Genomic DNA, 22,020 nt, shown 5'->3' on the forward strand with positions numbered 1-22,020 from the left:
ATCAGAAAGGGAGAACACTAGGATAAATCTTGTGGTGTAGGATTAAAAGGATTGAATGTGTCAATGTGAATATATGTTGTTCAGTATATATATAGGCAAATCGATATATAAAGTATATATGTATATATACATGTGTCTGTGTATATGTATCCATGTGTCTGCGTGTGTATGTATACATACATGGGAACAACACCCCAAGAGCACACGTAGCAGCTGGATCTTGACTTGTAAACATCATTCTTTTCTAAAAAGAAGCAGGGCTCCTTAAAGTAATGGCTGAATCCAGGGCTGAGATAGGAAAATTATTTGATGAACCTGGACCATCTTCTTGTATCAGGAAAAAGAAACAAAAGCTCAAAGAGACTTCCCTGGTGGTCCAGTGGTAAAGAATCCGCCTTCCGATGCAGGGGATGCGGGTTGGATCTCTGATCAGGGAACTAAGATACCACATGCTGCGGGGCAACTAAACCTGCACACCACAGCTACTGAGTCCGCGCACTCTAGAGCTCGTGCACCACAACTAGAGAGCCCATGTGCTGCAACTACTGAGCCTGCGCACTCTAGAGCCCACACCATGACTGGAGAGAAGCCCGCGAGCCACAACAAAAAATCCTGCATGCCACAACGAAGATCCCATGTGCTGCAACTAAGACACAACACAGCCAAATAAATAAATAAATAAATAAACTTTTTTTTTTAAAAAAGCTCAAAGGATTATTGAGATCATAAAAAGGAAACAGAAGAAGCTTGAAGGGGTTCTCAATGCCCAAATCTGGGACAAATAATGATGGTTAAAGATTATAACCCGCTAAATAAAGAGAAAACTGTCAAGTCCATACTTAGGCAATACAAATAAGTGAATAAATTGAAGGTATAATGAAGAATAAATATTTTTCTTATTTTCTAAATCCTCCCCACAAAATATTTATTAAGTACAAAAGAAAACAAAAATTTATAGTTGAGAACAGACACACACCACCATAATCAAGTAATCAAGTGATCATAATCAGTAGTGAGACTAAATCAAAATAGTGCGCCACCTGATAAGATGCAATGAGAACAGAGCATCTTAATAGGCCTGCCAAAGATGCATAACCAAAATCTAGTACCAGACAAGCCCAAACAGTACAGGGGACACAGCCTCACCAAGACTGAAACCTAATCACAAGACTATAAAATGCTTCCCCTCCCCCTTATCGCTATATTACTAAAAGTCTATTTTCCTTTACCCAGTATATCATGTCCATCTTTCAATAAAAAATTACAAGGCACACTAAAAGGCAAAAAAAAAAAAAAAAATCCATAATCTACACTTCAATCTTAGGAAAACAGAAAAAGAGGAGCAAATTAAATCCAAAGTAAGCAGAAGAAGAGAAACAATAAAAACTAGAGCAAAAATCAATGAAATTGAAAACAGGAAATCAATGGAGAAAAAATTTAACAAAATCAAAATCTGGTTCTTTGAAAAGATCAATAAAATCAATAAGCATCTAGCCAGCCTAAGAAAATAAAGAAGACACAAATTACTATTAACAGAAATGAAAAAAGGGACATCACTACAGATTCCCATGGACATTAAAAGTTTAATAAAGGAATGCTATGAACAACTCTATGCCCACAAGTTTGATAACCTAGATGAAATGGACAATTCCTTTCAAAAACACAATCTGCTAAAACACACACAAGAAGAAACAATCAGAATAGGCCTATATCACTTAATGAAATTGAATCAATAACTTTAGAGAACAGAAAACACCAGATCCAGAAGGATTCACTGGTGAATTCTACCTAACATTCAAGGAAGAAATTATACCAATGCTCTACAATTTTTTTTTTTCCACAAGACAGAAGCAGAGGGAATACTTCCTAACTCATTATATGAGACTAGCATTATCCTAATATGAAATCCAAGCAAAGACTTTACAAGAGAAGAAAACAACAGACCAATATCTCATAAACATAGATGTAAAAATCCTCAACAAAGTATTAGCCAATAAAATCAACACAATGTGTAAAAAGAACTATACACCACAACCAAATGGATTTATTCAAGGTACACAAGACTGGTTCAACATTCAAAAAGCCATTAATGTAATCCATCATGTCAACAGGCTAAAGAAGAAAAACCACATGATTGTATTAATACATGCAGAAAAAGCATTTGACAAAATCCAACACTCATTCATGATAAAACACTCTGCAAACTAGAAATAGAGAGTAACCTCCTCACCTGATAAAGAACATCTACAAAAAATCTACAGCTAACATCATACTTAATGGTGAGAAGCTTTCCCACTAAGAACAGGAGTACGGCAAGGATGTCCCCTTTCACTACTGCTTTTCAATAGCACACTGTAAGTCCTAGCTAATGCAGGAACACAAGAAAAGAAACAAAGTCATGCAGATTGGGAAGAAAGACACAAAACTGTCTTTGTTTGCAAGTAACTGTAGAATGACCATCTATGGAAAGACCAAAAACAAAAACAAAACAAAAAAAACCTACTACTGGAACTAATAATAAGCAATTATAACAAGGCTGCAGGAGACAAGGTTAATATGCAAAAGCCAACTGCTTCACTACAGACCAATAATAAACAAGTGGCATTTGAAATTTAAAATACCATTTACAAAAAATTAACTACCACGGAGACAAGATGGCAGAGTAGGGGATGTAAGCTCACCTCTTCCCCCAAAAACACCAAAATCACAGCTAACTGATGAACAACCATCAACAAAAAAAATGCTGGAACCTACCAAAAAAGATATCCTACATCCAAAGACAGAGAAGCCACAAAGACAGGGTAGGAGGGGCACAAACTCAGTAAAATCAAATCCCATTCCCACTGGGTGGGCGACCCACGAACTGGAAAATAATTATATCACAGAGGTTCCCCCACAGGAGTGAAAGTTCTGAGCCCCATGTCAGGCTCCCTGGCCTGGAGGTCTGGCACGGGAAGGAGGAGCCCCCAGAGCAAACTGGCTTTGAAGGCCTGTGGGGTTTGATCGCAGGAAATCCACAGGACCGGAGGAAACAGAAACTCCACTCTTGGAGGGTGCACACAAGGTCTCATGCACACCAGGACCCAGGTGAAAAAGCAGTGATCTCATAGGAGCCTGGGCCAGACCTACCTGCTGGTACTGGAGGGTCTCCGGGAAAGGCGGGGGGCAGCTGTGGCTCACTGCAGGGACAGAGACATTGGTGGCAGTACTTCTGGGGAGTACTCATTGGCGTGAGCTGTCCTGGAGACTGCAATTTTCTCCCCAAGATCTGGCCCCACCCAACAGCCTGTAGGCTCCAGTGCTGGGACACCTGAGGCCAAACAACCAACAGGGCAGGAACACAGCCCCACTCATCAGGAGACAGGCTGAGTCTTTCTGAGCCCACAGCTTCCCGCTAAACAAATCCCTTGACACAGCCCTACCCACCAGAGGGTCAAGACCCAGGCCACCCACAAATGGGCAGGAAACTCCCACCAGGAAGCCTGCACAAGCCTCTTAGTTGGGCCTCATCCACCAGTGGGCAGAAAGCAGAAGCAAGAACTACAACCCTGCAGTCTGTGGAACAGAAACCTCAATCACAGAAAGTTAGACAAAATGAGATGACAGAGGAGTATGTCCCAGACGAAGGAACAAGATAAAACCCCAGAAGAACTACTAAGTGAAGTGGAGATATGCAATCTACATGAAGAAGAATTCAGAGTAATGATAGTAAAGATGATCCAAGATCTCAAAAAAGAATGAAGGCAGAGACTGAAAAGATATAAGAAATGTTTAATAAAGAGCTAGAAGATCTAAAGAACAAGCAAACAGAGATGAACGATACAAGAACTGAAACAAAAAATCCACTAGAAGGAATCAATAGCAAACTAAACGAGGCAGAAGGATGGATAAGTGAGTTGGAAGACAGATGGTGGATATATTGCTGCGGAACAGAATAAAGGAAAAAAAAGGAAAGATATGAGGATGTTCTAAGAGACCCATGGAACAACATTAAAGGCAACAACATTCTCATTACATGGGGTCTCAGAAGGAGAAGAGAGAGAGAAACGGTCCAAGAAAACATCTGAAGAGATCATAGGTGAAAACTTCCCTAACATGGGAAAGGAAACACTCAAATCCACGAAGCGCAGAGAGTCCCAGGCAAGATAAACCCATGGAGGAACAAAGGCCAATATCACTGATGAACATAGATGCAAAAATTCTCAACAAAAAACTGGCAAACCAAATCCAGCAATATATTAAAAGGATCATACACCACGATCAAGTGGGATTTACCCCAGGGATGCAAGGATTCTTCAATATCTGCAAATCAATCAGTGTGATGCACCACATTAACAAACTGAAGAATAAAAACCATGTGATCATCTCAAGAGATGCAGAAAAAGCTGTTCACAAAATTCAATACCCATTTATGATTAAAAACTCTCCAGAAAGTGGGCACAGAAGGAACTTACCTCAACATAATAAGGGCCACATATGACAAACCCACAGCTAACCATTCGCAATCAGGAACAGCTGAAAGCATTCCGTCTCACCACTTTTATTGAACATAGTTTTGGAAGTCTTAGCCATGGCAATCAGAGAAGAAAAAGAAATAAAAGGAATCCAAATTGGAAGAGAAGAAGTAAAACTGTCACTGTTTGCAGATGACATGACACTATACATAAAACATCCTAAAGATGCTACCAGAAAACTAGTAGAGCTCAATTTGGTAAAGTTGTAGGATACAAAATTAATACACAGAAATCTGTTGCATTTCTGTACACTAACAACAAAAGATGATTGATAAAGAGAAATGAAAGAAACAATCCCATTTACCATCACATCAAAAAGAATAAAATACCTAGGAATAAACCTAAGGAGACAAAAGACCTGTACTCCAAAAAGTATAAGATGCTGATGAAAGAAATCGAAGATGACACAAACAGATGGAGAGGTATACCATGTTCTTGGATTGGAAGAATCACTATTGTTAAAATAACTATACAACCCAAGGCAATCTACAGATTCAGTGCAATCCCTATCAAATTACCAATGGCATTTTTCATAGAACTAGAACAAAAAATTTTTACAATGTGTATGGAGACACAAAAGACCCCGCATAGCCAAAGCAATCCTAAGAAAGAAAAACAGAGCTGGAGGAATCAGGCTCCCCAAATTCAGACTATACTACAAAGCTACAGTAATCAAAACAGTATGGTACTGGTGCAAAAACAGAAAGATAGATCAATGGAACAGGATAGAAAGCCCAGAAATAAACCCACGCACCTATGGTCAATTAATCTTCGACAAAAGAGGCAAGAATATATAATGGAGAAAAGACAGCCTCTTCAATAAGTGGTGCTGGGAAAACTGGACAGCTACATGTAAAAGAATGAAATTAGAACATTCTCTAACACCATACACAAAAATAAACTCAAAATGGAGTAAAGACCTAAATGTAAGACCAGATACTATAAATCTGTTAGAGGAAATCATAGGAAAAACACTCTTTGACATAAATTGCAGGAATATCTTTTTCAATCCATCTCCTAGAGTAATGGAAATAAAAACAAAAATAAACCAATGGAGTAAAAATAGAGCAACCATATGATCCAGCAATCCCACTCCTGGGCATATATCTGGAGAAAACCATAACTTGAAAAGACACATGTACCCCAATGTTCACTGCAGCACTATTTACAATAGCCAGGACATGGAAGCAACCTAAATGTCCATCCACAGATGAATGGATAAAAAAGATGTGGTACATGTATACAATGGAATATTACTCATTAAAAAGAATGAAATAATGCCACTTGCAGCAATATGGATGGAGATTATCATACTAAGTGAAGTCAGACAGAGAAAGACTAATATGATACCACTTATATGTAGAAATTTTAAAAATATGATACAAATAAATTTATTTACAGAACAGAGACTTACAAACTTAGAGAAGAGACTCATGGTTACCAAAGGGGAAAGGTGGGGAGGAGGGATAAATTGGGAGTTTGGGACTGACATATACACACTACTATATTTAAAATAGATAACCAATAAGGACCTACTGTATAGCACAGGGAACTCTACTCAATATTCTGTAATAACCTAAATGGGAAAAGAATTCGAAAAAGAACAGATATACGTATATGTATAACTGAATCACTTTGCTCTACACCTGAAAGTAACACAACATTGTAAATGAAATATACTCCAATATAAAATAAAAATTTCTTTAAAATGTACCATCAAAAAATAAAATAAAATACCATTTATATTAGCACCCAAAACTATTAAATACTTAGGAATAAATCTAACAAAGCATGCAGAAGATCTATATGAGGTGAACTATAAAACTGCGATAAATAAAGTCAAAGAAGAACTAAATAAGGAAAGATATTCTATGCTAATAGGACAATTCAATACTGTCAGGATGTCAGTCCTTCCCAACTTGATCTACACAATCAACGCAATCCCAATCAAAATCCCAGAAAATTATTTCGTGGACATAGACAAAACGCTTCCAAAGTTTACATGGAGAAGCAAAAGACCCAGAACAGGCAACTCAACACTGAAGAACAACAGAGTTGGAATACTCAACCTCAAGACTTAATATAAAGCTACAATAATCAAGACAGTGTGGTACTGGTGAAACAGACACAAAGATCAGTGAAATAGAATAGAAAGACTAGAAATAGACCAACATAAATACAGTCAACTGATCTTTGACAAAGTAGCAAAGGAAATACAATGGAGCAAAGATACTCTTTCAAAAAGTGGTGCTGGAACAACTGGACATCTACATGTAAAAAAAAAATGAATACAGACACAGACCTTAAAACCTTCACAAAAATGAACTCAAAATGGATCATAGGGCTTCCCTGGTGGCGCAGTGGTTGAGAGTCTGCCTGCCGATGCAGGGGACACGGGTTCGTGCCCCGGTCTGGGAAGATCCCACATGCCGCGGAGCGGCTGGGCCCGTGAGCCACGGCCGCTGAGCCTGAGCGTCCGGAGCCCGTGCTCCGCAACGGGAGAGGCCACAACAGTGAGAGGCCCACGTACCGCAAAAAACAAAACAAAACAAAACAAAACAAAAAAAACGGATCATAGACCAAAGTGTAAAGCACAAAACTTTATTAAATCCTAAAAAGACAATACAGGAAAAACCTGGACGACCTTGGGTATGATAATGACCTTTTAGATGTAACACTGTAGGTACAATGCATGAAAGAACTGATGAGGTGGATTTCATTAAAATTTAGAAACTTCTGCTCTACTAAAAACAATGTCAAAAGAATGAGAAGACAAGTCACAGACTGGAAAAAGTATTTGCAAAAGAGACATTTGATAAAGGACTGTTATCCAAAATATAAAAAGAACTCTTAAAATGCAACAAAACAAAACACACAACCAATTAAAAAATGGGCAAAAGACCTGAACAGACACCTCACTTAAGAAGATATACTGATGGCAAGTAAGCACATGAAAAGATATTAACATCATTTATTACTAGAGAATCGCAAATTAAAACAATGAGACACCACTACACATCTATCAGAATGAACAAAATCAAAAACAGTGACAACACCAAATGCTGACAAGGACATGGAGGAACAAGAACTCTTATTCACTGCTGGTGGGAATGCAAAATGGTAGTCACTTTGGAAGACAGTTTGTTGGTTTTTTACAAAATTAAATATATTCTTACCATATACTCTTACAGTTTGGCAGCTTCTTATAAAACTAGGCATGCTTTTGCCATAGGATCCAGTAATCATGCTCCTTGGTATTTACCCAAATGAACTGAAAACTTAGGTCTGCTCAAAAGCCTGCAGAGATGTCTGTAACAGCTTTATTCCTAACTGCCCCAACTTGGAAGCAACCAAGATATCCTTCAGTAGCTGAGTGTTTAAATAAACAGTGGTACATCCAAACAATGGAATATTATTCAGCTCTAAAAAGAAATGACCTATCATGCCACAAAAAGACAAAGAAACTTAAATGCATATTACTAAGTGAAAAAATCCAATCTGAAAAGGCTCCATGCTACATGATTCCAACAATACAACATTCTGAACAAAGCAAAACTACGGAGATAGTAAGATCAGTAGTTGCCAAGGGTTAGAGGGGCGGGAGGGATGAACAAGCAGAACATAGAGGATCTTCAGGGCAGTGAAACTATTCTGTAGGATACTCCAATCATGGATATGTGTCCTTACACATTTGTCAAAACCTATACAGTGTACAATACCAAGGACAAACCCTAATATTAATTATGGATACTGGGTGATAATTATGTGTCAATGTGGGTTCATCGATTTCAACAAGTGTACCGCTCTGGTGGGAGATGCTGATAGTGGTGGGGAGGACTGTGTGTGTATGTGGGTATCTGGGAACACTGAGTACTTCCCACTCAATTTTGCTGTGAACCTAAAAATGCTCTAAAAAAAAGGTTTATTAATTAAAAAATAAAGGGGGAAAAAAAATGAAGGTTTTCTTAAACTAAAGCTGAGTTAACAGAGACCAGCATAAGCATTTTTGGCTATCCTGCACTCATCCTAGGAAGAAAATTTTCCTAAATAGCAATTTTTATAAACAATATAAAATTCTGCTTTGTTCTGTTATACATATCAAATAAAGAAAAGACAATCTTTCCTATTTCTAATTTTTGTAAACAAGAGATAAGAGCAACAAGCATTCATGTGTAACAATGTCCCAACGTTTGTCTGCTGCTCTAGAGTAAGATCAGTTTACACTCCTGCATTTATCTTCCTATAATACCTCCTCCCCTCCCTTCCTCAAGTTCTAGTGCACAGATATAACTTCTCAGAGAATAACCTTAGAGATGATGTACAAACCTCTTCCATCTCGAGAAGGGGCTCCCTTTGCTTTAAAACTATCCACTGGTGCCTTTGTATCTGTTTCCAAAGCAATGCTTATCTGTATCTCAGACTTGAACTTGGTGTATTTATTACTCAGCAACTGGTACCATTTTGGTGCCTAGAGAGTAACAACAAAACAAAACAAAAGCAAAACTCCTTAATAGTTAATAGGAAATATACAGTAGTGGGAAATGTTTTATAAGCTTCTAAATATACTTCCTGTAGTTTCTCAGTACTTTCTCCTCCTTTAAAGCATTTTCTTTCCCCACATTTTCCTCAAAAGAAATTAATCCTGCTTAGGAAACTAACTGAATTTCCTCATGAAAAAATTAAGTATACTAACTGAATTTCCTCATGAAAAAATTAAGTATAAGTTTAGATTGCCTTCCTTGTTTCTACTCCTATGCTTCAACAGGTAATAATATATTAAAGAGGAGGAAACCCAGTATGTGTATTTCTTTCTATCTTCACTCATATCCTTAATCTCACTTCATCCCTTATAACAACAACAAAGACTATCCAATTTTCCATTTCCTAACCCCTAATTTTTCACTTTTTCTGTTATACGTTTTCTGCCTGCCACATTTCTGCTTTGTTCTGTTTATATCAAATCAGAAAATGAAAAGCTTAGTGTTAATAAAAATACTAACAAAATACTTAAGTAAGGTCTAATGGTAGAGTTCTGGGTTATGAACCATGTATTTGACTGAAACTGAAATAGAAAGGGTTTCTCACAGAATGAGGTATCCTAAATTACCTGAATAGCCACCTCCTCCCCCAAACCGCAAGGTAACCTCAAGAATTCTAATACCAAAATCAAAATCTCATGGCCCAAGACCACGTGTATCATTAGTGAAGGGGCACCATTTCAATACGTGTAAACAGCATTCTTACTCTGACCACTGTAATATAGAGGCATAGGAACTGGTGCTTATAGTGATCAAAACCAAAAACTGCAGCTTTATATTCAAATTATGTTTGTAAGTAAAACAGAGTGAACTAGCCCACAGGTATTTAAAAAAAATCCACAACCAACTTTTTTAAAGGCAAAAACTCAGTTTGTTGCTGTATTTCTTATGACAGATATTTTCTAATTTTAAGTATAAGCCTGGAAAAAAATATTTTTAGCTGTTCACAGGATTTATATTTCTCTTATTAACTCAGAAAAATAAATCTAGGCTCTTCTGTTTGTGTTTATTTATAGAGAATCAATTTATCTTGAAATTCAAATATTCTACTATCCAACTTCAAATATTTCTTCTGCTGGCAAACAGAAGACATTAAACAAGACAATATTTGGTTTCCCCAAAACTAACATAATTTAAAAAAATTTCTCGGGGGCTTCCCTGGTGGCGCAGTGGTTGAGAGTCCGCCTGCCGATGCAGGGGACATGGGTTCATGCCCCGGTCCGGGAAGATCCCACATGCCGCGGAGTGGCTGGGCCCGTGAGCCATGGCCGCTGAGCCTGCGCGTCCGGAGCTGTGATCCGCAACGGGAGAGGCCACAACAGTGAGAGGCCCGCGTACCGCAAAAAAAAAAAAAAAAAAAAAAAATTTCTCCTTAACTTTCTTCACCAATACGATGACAGACTGCCCTAAAGGACTAGACAAGGGGAAAAGGAACACCAAAAGCATTTAGAGGCATGATCTCAGCTCAGATATCCTCCTCCTGAAAGGATTTACCTTCTCTTTAACCAAAGCAACTGCAGAAGTATTCAGGGTCTAAGCTTAAAGAAGGAAAACCTTTTTCAGGACTTGGGGGCAGAGAGGTGATGAGTACCTAAGGATGGAGGAGGAACAAGTCCTCTTTTAAAGCAGTTCAGTTTCTTTTGAATAATTCCAAATTTGGGCCAGGTTGACTGGCTCATTTGCAAATACACACACCCCCTTGGAGATATTGTAAGTTCAGTTCCAGACCACCACAATAAAGTGACTATTGCAATAAAGTGAGTCACACAAATTTTTTGGTTTCCTGGTGCATACAGAAGTTATGTTCACACTATCCTGTAGTCTATTAAGTGTGCAGAGTAGCATTATGCCTAAAAAAACAATGTACATACCTTATTTAAAAAGTACTTTATCGCTAGAAATGCTAACCATCATCTGAGCCTTCAGTGAGTCATAATCTTTTTACAATAGTAACATCAGAGATCACTGATCACAGATCACTGTAACAAATATAATAATGAAAATGTTTGAAACATTACAAGAATTACCAAAATGTGAGCAAATGCTGCTGGAAAACAGCCCCAACAGATTTGCTTGACATAGGGTTGCCACAAACCTTCACTTGGTTTAAAAAAAAAAAAAAAAAGTATCTGTGAAGCACAATAAAGTGAACTGCAATAAAACAAGGTATGCCTCTATCATTGCTATCAGTACCAAAAATGTTAGTAACAGGTAAATTTTTCTTCACAGAATCCTAATTTAAGATTCAAATCAACTGAGGACTTTAAAAGAATTTTTTTTTACTTTATTTTCTTAAGAAAGTTGGACCAAAAAAAAGTCATTAGGAAAAACTGAAAGTGAGAATTTCTAAAGTCAATAACACACAAAGAAGGTTCTAAGATATTTCCAAAGACATAAGAAGCATTTTCAATAACAAAAAGCACAGGAATCAAGACCCTGAGTTGTTCTTCCTTCCTGTGGTGGGAGTACTATTTACATAACAAGTGTGTTTCAAGAAATTCCCTTCCTCTAACCACTACATAAGGAATGCAAGGAGCGGGAAGCAGGGAAACCAGTTAGAAGGCTACTATTAAGACAGCCAAGGTAAGAAGCACAGATAGTGGCTTAAGTTGAGACGGCAGCGTGAAAATGCAGAATAGCAGATGGATCAGGAAGGAAAACCAACTGCAAAGGGTGGCCAAGGAGGCCAGGAAAGGGACGTGTCAAGGAAGACTTCTATATTTCTAGCCCGCCTAACTGGTAGGAGGGTGGTGACCATCCACTGAAGCAAGGAACTCTAAAAGAGACACACCTTTGAAGGTGAAGTGCAGGAGCTGAACGTGTTAAAGGTTAATAGCAACTTGAACACAGATTTGAACTCAGAGAGAAGTTTCTTTGAGAGAGATGGTTCTAGGCCAAAAGAATAACCAAAAGGTCAGGATTTTCTAAATCAAATTCATCATAAGAACTAAGAACTGCCATATTGGCTCAAGCCCATTATTTATTAGGTCCAATATTCCATGTCCTTTCCATCAATCTGTTATCTATTGAATATAACCAACTGTTTACATAATCAGTAACAAAACATCAAAAGGCCAGTACCTGCTTTGTTTCTTGAGCAGTTCTTAGGTCTAGAACAATGTAACCTATAGTTTCCCTGGCTGAAGATAAAGGATCCAAGGCAAAACAATGGAGTTTGATAGGAGTACGCTGTAGCCTGCAACATAACAATTTATGTGATAAATAAAATCGCTTTTGCTTAATACTGAACTTTCTATTAGCTTTGAAAAAGCAGCCTACTACTATCAAGACAATTATAATTTTGTTGGATAACCTATATCTATTCTATACTTTCTGAAAAACTCTTCAACTGGCATAACTATTATGTCTACTTATCTATACACCAACTAAAGTAATATACAAAACATGTCAAAAATTTTAGTCTCTCTCATCGAAGAAGCTAACATCTAGATCAATGTTTCTCAAGCTTCTGTAACATACAAAACTCTTTTAAAGTCAAAAATTACCATGAATTTTCAAGATTGATTTTAAATTGTCTTTCTTAGACTGTCACACGCACATAAAGCTTCAAATACACACGCGTATATGCTTATAGCTCTTTTTGTTGCTAAAAAAATGAAACAAACTTAAGAATCAAATGTCATAACATCACAAATTATTAAAATTAAGTTAACAACAATTCAATGTACTACATGATAAGGTCATATAAGCATGACCTTCACTGGCATAACATGGCTTCTTTTGAGTCTGGAACCCCTACACTGGCTCATTCATATAGTAAGCTGATTGGATTTTGCCATCACTGTCATCTAATGGAATGACTATGAAACCTGCACTTGGCACAAGATCATCATCTCTATATTTAATTTATCTGTGTTATTTTCTCAGTCTACAAAATACAGAGTGGTACCACTCTGCACTAACACAATTAGATACACAACCACCAAGGAAGGCACTAATATATCAAGTCTCTGTCTGAGCAGATATTCCAGAAGTCACTGAGATGATATACAAAATTCTAATATCCTCTAGGAATTTGATACCCTTTCAAATAAATCCATGGACTAATCTAACAACAGAAGAAATTAAATTTCTCCTTGTTTTCATTTTTTAAACTTGGTACTTTTATTTCATTTAGTACTAAGAAAGAACAAATATTAAAGAGATTCTATGTTCCCCAGAGGAAACATATTTTCAATTCTTTTTAAAATAAAAGTATTAGTGTTCTTGCCTGCTCTGGTCGTAATAGTTCGTGAAATATTAAGAAGCTATAACTTTAAATATGTTTTATATACCAATAAAGTATTTAAAGGTCTAAAATCAAGTGTAAAATTAGAAAGAATACCTTATATAATTACTACATATATATATATATATATATATATATATATATATATATCCTTGGCAAGCCAGGTAAAATATACAATAAATTTATTAATAAAAATTACAGTGGGGCTTCCCTGGTGGCGCAGTGGTTGAGAGTCCGCCTGCCGATGCAGGGGACACGGGTTCGTGTCCCAGTCCGGGAGGATCCCACATGCCGCGGAGCGGCTGGGCCCGTGAGCCATGGCCGCTGAGCCTGCGCGTCCGGAGCCTGTGCTCCGCAACGGGAGAGGCCCCAACAGTGAGAGGCCCGCATACCGCAAAAAAAAAAAAAAAAAAATTACAGTGAATTCCAACCCACATTTAATAGTGGGTAGGCATCATGATGGCACTTCTAGAATATTTATTCTCTCAGACATTAGCAAAAAAAGAAAGAAAAAAAGCAAGCTAAGCTAAGTGTAGTGGTTAAAAAGCTTAGCTCTGGAGTTGAACTGGCTGCTGGGCTCTACCACTGTCCAGCTGACTGACTTAAGGCAAGTTACTTAACCTCTTAGGCCTCAGTTTTCTCATCTGTAATATGGAGGAAATAATACCTATTTCATAGGGTTAGTCTGATGTTTAAATGAATTACTGTTGCAAAGTACTTACAAATTTCCTGACACATTAAAAAACCACTCAACAAATATTACTATTATCTACTTAGAGATATATATGTATTTATTTATAACAGACTGAAAAAGAGCCAAACAAGTTGAAAATAACAGTCACCTGTGCTGATGAAGTGCTTTCCTGTCAATTTCCCAGGCTAACTCAGTAGCAAATTCTGGCTGGTCAGTATGGTCCACAGGATCAGTAGCCAACTGTTCTCCATCAAACTTTGCTTCTACTACAAGCATATGTTTTGGACGTTTGGGGAAATGGCGACCTAGAAAAAAAGACTGTACAGGTTAACCACAAGTGTACAAAAATCAAATATGATCATTTAGCATGTGTTTTAAAAACTGACATATGTTAACAGTGGTTGACTTGTATAGTCCATAAACTACCTCACTAGCACATACTCACAGATACACTCAAATTCATGACCCATAAAAAGCATTTATCAAATTGAAAGCTATAATTAATAAATTAGTGCTTCTCTAACACTAATGTGCAATGAATTACCCAGGAACCCTGTTAAAATGTAGATTCTGGTTCAGTAGGTCTGGGGTGGGCCAGAGAGTCTGTATTTCTAACAAGATCCCAGGAGATGTCCATGGTGTTGTCCTTGGTTCACACTGTGAGCAGCAATGATCTTAATAACATTTGAATTAAAGAGTTAAAAATGTGATTACACCAATTTTAGATATTACGATACCAGTACTTAATACAGAACAGTTAAATCATCTGGAGAGTTGAGAAATAAATTAGCAAAAACAAATTTACCTGCATCTTAATTTTCCTGCTAACACAGTTAAGAATACCTTACAATTAGCCAAAGGAAAATAAACACATTTATTCATTCATGTTATTTTCAAGGACAATGTTGTATATTATCAAGAAATATTAAAATATTCTATCTACACATTACTGTCCATTTGTACTGCCTGACCTCATTCCTTTACTGTTTGTTGAAAGCATATTCAAAGTCGGGTATACGCCAGAAAATGGGATGCAAAGAGTAAAACAGAGTACTTGTTCTTGAGGAATTGAGGGTCTAGTGGAAAGAGACAAACTTAAAACACTGAAAACAGAAAGCTAAAAAACTAAGAAAGAAGCACTAAGAATCTTACAGCCAACATGTTTCCAGGTCTGGTGAGGGGGATTTCGGTGAGCGGGATTTCAGTTAGGGGAGTTTTAACCACTGTTAAGTAAATACATCCCTGCTGCTACTCACCCTGCTACAAGCCACTTAGTAAGGAATTAAGCTGGCCAGAAAGAGCTAGATTGCAAACCTGTGAGTTTCAACCTGATGTTCTCATTTGAAACTCCCTATTAAGAGTCTTACCACACATGTCATGGCTCTCCCAATTAGCACTAATTGGAGGCCTCTCGCTGGACCTCATTTTCAGCTGCTCTGAAAGATCACTAAGTTTCCCAAATGAATTTCATATATGTCAAAAAACCCTGTATTTTCAGACTATCCTAACTACAACCTCCAATAAGCTTGAAAATAGAGGATAAGCAATAGAACAAACAGGTCCCTGCCTCGTCCCAAAGACAATGAATACCTTGAGAACAGAAACGCTGTCATTTTCGTCCTTGGAATCCAGTAAATAGCCCGAAGTTTGCTCATAGTAGAAACCCAATCATTTTATTTTGAATAAAGGGCATTTCTAGAAATGTGGTCAAGAAACTGCGAGCAGCTCAATATAGTTGAAGGACTGGGAACACATGAACATATGGCAGGAGGGGAGATGAGGCTGAAAAGATAGGCAACAGGTCTGTCATAAAGGACCATGTATGCCACTCTTAAGTACAGACCTTACCCCTCAGCACACCGAAGGATTTTAAGAAAATTAGATTGGCACTTCAGAAAGGTTATCCCCAGACAGTAAGGTGGGCACTAAGTGTTTTCTGAAAAGAAAACATTCACGAAACAGACTACTGAGACGAATACTACAGTAGATTAGGTGGATAATGACGGCCCCAAAGCAAGACACCCAGAATGGAAACTCATTCATTTAAAAGTTTATATGAAGCACGTACTATTATTTTAAAAATAAAATCAACACTCAGTGACCATTTATCAGTTGGGTATGGAGAGGGAATGCAGGAAGATGATGACTCCCAGGGTCTTGGCTTGATGCAACAGCATGGTTACAATGAATGAAAATACAAACACAAGAGGAGGAACAGTTCGGAGGACCATGGGCCAGTTTTAGATATGTTTGTAGCAACCCCTAACTGACCTTCCTGACTCCAGGTTCTCTTCCCTGCATGCTGCTACTCAAGTACATTTGCAAAAAAACCTCTTTCCTACTTAGGAATATACACTGGCTCCCTATTTTTTAGAACATTAAACCTAAATTCCTTGGCTTTCAAGATCCTCCAAGGCCTATTCACTCTATCTGTACAAGCTTATTTCTTACCATAATATTCCTGAATATTCACCTTCCTTGGGTCTGGTCACCTTGCTGACCTCTTCACTGTTCCACCCACCACGCTCAATCCCACAGTCGCCTGGGTTGTCCAATCTCCCGGAATGACTTCCTTCTATCCTCGCTTATCTAAAGCTTACCTACCACTCAAGGCACTTCAGCCATCATCCTCTCCCACCTCCAAAACCTGCATTTACAGCCCGTAACATTTATTTTTATTTTATTTATATTACATCCCAACATATGTCCTCCACATTAATTTGATCTCCCCAAGGAGACAGAACCCTACAACCTTGAAGGGAGAGAGCGCTTGACATTTCTGTTACCTCAATCCAAGTCCAAAAGCTTATGTTCACCAAATTACAATGGGATTTCAGTCCTATGTCTTTAAAGAGGCAGTAACCTAACAGTTAAATCTGCCCCAACACTAAAGCTTCTGGTCAGTCTTCTCTTCCAAAACTCAAAATTTGGGTTTGTAATGTTTTCTTTCCTCTCACCACCCATATGGTGCCAGGCCTCCACAAGATACCTCCCACGGCAAGGCAGGGGTCCCCAGCCATTCCTCTCACCACTCAAGATGACCTCTTCGCGTCATGTTATTCAAAACCTATCTTCAATTTACCTATCAACTCCTATACCCTCCACTTTCCTGCAACCTGCTCTCCAACCACACTGAATTCAAGCAATCAAAGAACATGCCTTGTTTTTCTATACCTTAAACACGCCACTGGCTCTTCCCTTTGCCTGGAATGCCCTTCCTTCCTTTTTTTTCGCCTGACAAATTTCGAATCATTCTGTAGGACCCAAATAAATGTCACTTCCTCTGGGAAACCTTTCCCAGCCTTTCCCCAGAGAGGTGGTCATTCTCTCTTCCACATCACGATGAATTATTTGAATTATTTATTGTTCTCCATGCTACTCCCTTAGCTTTTAGAACCAGGACTATTTTACTCTTCCATTCCCAGCACAGTGCCTGACACTCAGTGAGTCTCCAAATAAACAAATGTCACTCATTCAACAAACCAAACTTCGAGGCATGTGTAATAGACCCTCTCGACAACTGTAGTCCTCTACGTCCCCCGTCAAGAGCTGTAAAGGGAACAGCCACCGCCAACACTTCTGAAAATGCAGGAAACGTGTACTCGAGTCAAAGTAAAGTTCTCACCAATGGTACTACCAGGAGATTGCTGAACAGAACGTGCTTTCCAGGCACACTTTCGGCTCATAATATACGTCATCGACGTGCTGCCTCTGATGGAAATCGTTTTTCCAACATTCTCCGGGTCTACGGCTAGTCACGCTAAAAATCACCTACCCCTAAGAGCTCTCATACTCCGTTGGGGGATTTTTAAATCAACTGGCCAACAGACCTCACTGTGTACAACTTTGAAGAAGTCTCTGGGGACGGCACAAGCAAAGATGACAGGGTTTTTCAGGTTAATAAAGCCTCGGTCCCATACTACTCTGTTAAAATTCAGGAAGCAGCAGTCGCAAACGCCAAGTCCCGGGCCACTCACCTTCTAGGATGGACACGACGATGAGCAGTTGGTCGGACTTGGAGACCATGGTCGCGGTCGGCGGCCCGCAGGCGGGGTCTGCTGCGAGGAAAAGGAGCCCTGCTGAGTGGCTGGCAGCCCGCGACCCCCGGCTGGACTCCCGCCGAGGCTCCCGCCACCCGCCTGCGGCCCGGGACACCCGGACCCCGCTCTGCGGTCCGCCTGCAGCGCACCCGGCTCCCCGGCCCCGGGCCGCCAGTCCACCCGCAACCCGGCCCCGACTCAAAAGCCGCTCGGCCACCCGGCCCGGCCTGTTTCCAGGGAGACGCGAGTCCGCCGCCTGAGGACCTTTTGCCGCCTGCGTAGCAGCTTTTTAAACGCCCGGGTAGCCGCCGCGGCCGCCGCCGCGCCCCGCTTCCACCTAGCAACCAGGCCCGCAGGCCCACAGCCCGGGCGAGGCTGGAGGACAAAGGGTCATAGAGACCAGGGCAGTCGAGGATAGAACGCCCCTCAGCCCGCTTCGCCTCCTACCGTTTTACGCAAAGTTCCAGAGGCCTGAGGAGAAGACTAGCCATTACCTCACAGCGCCCCCTGCTAGCCGGACGAAGGAAAGCGGGCAATTTGGTGGAGACCAACTGCGCAGGCGCACTACTGCAGTAAACGCTTCCGGAAGTTCCCCAGAAACGAAAGTGGATTTGTTCTGTGCTTTACGCGCTAGACACAGCCTGGGAAATATATCAATAGAGATTACCAAAAAAAAAAAAAAAAACTAGCTCTGTTCAGGCCCTCATTGTCAACACTGCTTAAGAGTTAAGTCACATAAAAATAATGATTTTAAGTCTGAACTCTAAAATCAACTAAAACTGTCCTCGCGCGGATGCTCAAGTTTCCATGCTTTGTAAACGAGTAGCGTCAATACGGTAATTGCTGTAAACTGTTGGCTGTGACGTAAGCTCTCTGAGAATTTCCTGTCCAGTAAAATTTACCCTAAAACAAAAACATTGTCACGTGGGCCGGGGAATTAAAGGTATACGTTCTTCTACCCCCTGACGACAAAGTAATGAGCAAAGTCAAGACCAGAATAAAGAAGGCATCTAAAAGCTGTAAACCGACATTTTCCCCTTTCTACCCCTTCTTCCCCACAAACTTCAGCCTTTATTTTAGGAAGCATTAGAAATCTTTCGGAGGGCACCTAGTTTGAAACGATCTTGGGCGGGATAGGTGTGAGGGAGGAGGAAGAGAACAATTTCCACTCCTTCACCCCCCTCAACCCCAACCTCCGCTTTGTGCCCCAAAGAAAAGGAGGATGTGGAGACCACACTACTTCTAAGACCCTTTCAGGCCCCTTCAGAGCCCTCTCTGATATAAAGCATTATGCAAAATAAAATCAAAGTAGTGATCTACTTTGGGTTCATCATTGAACAATACGTTCCCTTGCAGAAAATGTCAAACAGACTCAAAAGTAGGTAGAATAATATAATGAACCAGCAGGTACTCAGAACGCAGCTTCAGAAATTGTCAACTAAAGACCAATCATCTTCATCTGTTGCAGAGGAGCAGGGATTTGAAGGAAATCCCTAAGGTCATATCAATTCATCCCTTTCAATATGTACCTCTAAAAGATAAAGATTTTTTAAAATATCTTAAAATATTAGATAATTAGCCACAATTGCATTATTACACCTTAAAAGTTAACAATAATTCCTTAATACAATTAAATATACACTGTTCAAATTTCCCTGATTGTCTCATAATTTGTTTCAGTTGGTTTGCTCAAATCAGGACCCAGACAAGTTCCAAAACACAATGTATTTGGTTGATCTATCTCTTGCCACTTTTAATCTGTAGGTACTCGCCTCCACTTTTTTTTTTTCCTTGAAACTCTTCATCGAGGAAACTGGCCGCGTAATTTTATAGAGTTTACCACTGTCAAAATTTTGTTGATGCAATACCAATGTTGTTATTTAACATATCCTCTGTTGAGCAGTCTAATAAATATGTCCACATTGACAATACTCAAAGAATATTAGCAAACAGATAAACAACAACAAGCAAAATACAACGTTATCAGTGGTGTAAAACACTACTTAGCCTTAAACTCTAGAAAAAGGGAGGTCAAAGCATGAGACTAAGGGTCTCCCGTGGAAAGAGATCAGAGTTTAGGACCTACTTCTGCCAATTTACATGCTGGGTTACCTTAAGCAAGTCACTTTATCTGTTTTAGCCTCAGTTTCAGCTATACAGTGGTAGCATAGATGATGCCTTAGTTCAGAACTTAAATGTAGTAAATGCCATTTAATTGTTACCTTTTTATATGAACAATCTCAGACCTTAAATAGTAGCTGTAAAAGAACTAGGAACTGCCATCAATATACCTCATTGTTTTGCTTTAGGATATCCACCAGGGCTGAAAACCTGGATTGTAAACCATCGCTGAATGCCAGAGAATAATCTCAGGTGAGAAAAAAATCTGACAAATCGTCGACATAAACTAAGAAACTTTTTCACATGGTAAAATTTTCACATGGCTCTCTTTCTCTGGATTTTCCCCCCAAAACAACACTATTACTTCTAAAATCACCTCATCACAGCTAATGAAAAGTCATCAACTTAGTTGGCATGGTTTTTTTGTTTTTACAACTATAAAACTAATGACATGAAATTTCTCATTTATCCCACCTAGAAATGGAATTATAATTCTATCAGCATCTAGAGCCTCCTTATCTGTTATTCTACAATCTAATTTCCTCTCATATGTGATATTTAGCAGTAATAACTTCAGTTCTTGCATAAATCATCGTATTTTAGTTTAAATTCATGAGAGAAAATTTTGTTATAAGTTTATAAAGTATCAATACTGTTTCAAAATACATAAGTGCTAATAAGATATAAAATTTGTGTCTATTACATAATGTGAGATTCATTACACTGTAAACATGCAAATTCAAACTAACAAGTTTGATTAAATCCTTGATTCTGAAATCATGTTTGTCAACCTAAAAGCTTATCATATTAGGTAGCTTTCTATTTCTAGGGATTTCCCAGAACCAAACAAAGCATTTTGACTCATTTCAAGCCTTTCTTTTTCTGTAGCTATTTTACATTCCCGCAAACCACTTTCCTAGTAGTATGTCTCTATATTTCTTATCAACACTTCTGTGGCCACCACAGGAGGGACCATGAGCTGTGTTCCCCTTCCTCAGCCCCTTGCCTCGTTTTGTCCCCTCCCCACATACTCACACGTTCACACTTAGTAAAATTTAAGGCAAGCTCCAAGGGCTAATAAAACTAACATATCTATTGAATAACTGCTATTTGTAAAAGCATGGTGCCACCCTGACCTTCAAGCATGCTTAGAAAATAGCCTCCTTCTAGAAGAGGGAGCAGGAATAGACTTAATAACTAGTACTTACTTAGTGTCAAGGTGACTTCCAATCTAGGGTCTGATCTCATTAAACTTGGTCATTAATTTCTGTGCCTTTAATCCCTTAAAGAAGGACCACTAATATTTATGGTAGTGGAGACAATGGAGCCCCATAGTAAAGAGTCATACATAACTGCATTCCAAGTTTCTCAACCTATCAGCCTTGTGGCTTAGCCAAAATTACTTTGCTCGGAACCTCAGTTTTCCCATCAGTAAAACAGAGTTAGTAGTCCTCACCTCACATGGTTTTTGTGAGGATTAAATGGCATTGCCTCTTTTAAGGGCCTAGGATGTGATGAAATCTCTGAATATGGTAGCTATTTTTATTGTGAATGTGGAGGGATAATTTGTTCTGCTATTATTTTGTGATTTGTTCCTTTTCTGGTTCTTCAGAAATAACCAGATCCTCTATATCCCCCCCACCTAGGCCTATATTTATGTTCTGGGGTAATATCCCCCCATACAGCCCCTCTCCTTGCCTTTTGTGAAAGACCACAGCAGAACCTTCCAAAGTCAGATACTCCTCATGTATCTGTAACAGCAACAGGCAGGTGCTGTTAACTAGTGCAGTGGGCTGGGCCTGGCCTGAGCAGAAGCAGGGACAGCCCTTCTCTGCCCCAGCTGGGTATTGTCATGCAGTAATAG

The 22,020-nt window shown here is 39.1% G+C and overlaps 1 protein-coding gene across 4 annotated transcripts in view; it reads right to left on the reverse strand.

Annotated features, from left to right (window-relative positions):
- The window catches only part of CEP120 (centrosomal protein 120), a 78,770-nt gene extending 60,352 nt beyond the window's left edge, over positions 1–18,418 (reverse strand). Inside the window, exons 1-5 of one of the 4 annotated variants that reach the window (XM_022588678.2) lie at positions 18,300–18,418; positions 17,973–18,050; positions 14,144–14,300; positions 12,134–12,248; positions 8,841–8,982 (exon numbers count right to left, since the gene is read on the reverse strand). In XM_022588678.2, coding sequence (XP_022444386.2) covers positions 8,841–8,982; positions 12,134–12,248; positions 14,144–14,300; positions 17,973–18,021 — 463 coding nt within the window. In that variant the 5' untranslated portion in view covers positions 18,022–18,050; positions 18,300–18,418. Of the gene's footprint in view, positions 1–8,840; positions 8,983–12,133; positions 12,249–14,143; positions 14,301–17,972; positions 18,272–18,299 lie in introns of those variants that run through there. The other 3 variants (XM_022588677.2, XM_022588682.2, XM_022588681.2) reach the window with 3 other exon arrangements.
- Between the last annotated feature and the right edge of the window lie 3,602 nt (positions 18,419–22,020).

This window comes from Delphinapterus leucas, chromosome 3, assembly GCF_059928025.1.
Source record: "Delphinapterus leucas isolate spDelLeu-1000000601 "Yukka" chromosome 3, BTC_Dleu_Yukka2, whole genome shotgun sequence".
Lineage (NCBI taxonomy): Eukaryota > Metazoa > Chordata > Mammalia > Artiodactyla > Monodontidae > Delphinapterus > Delphinapterus leucas.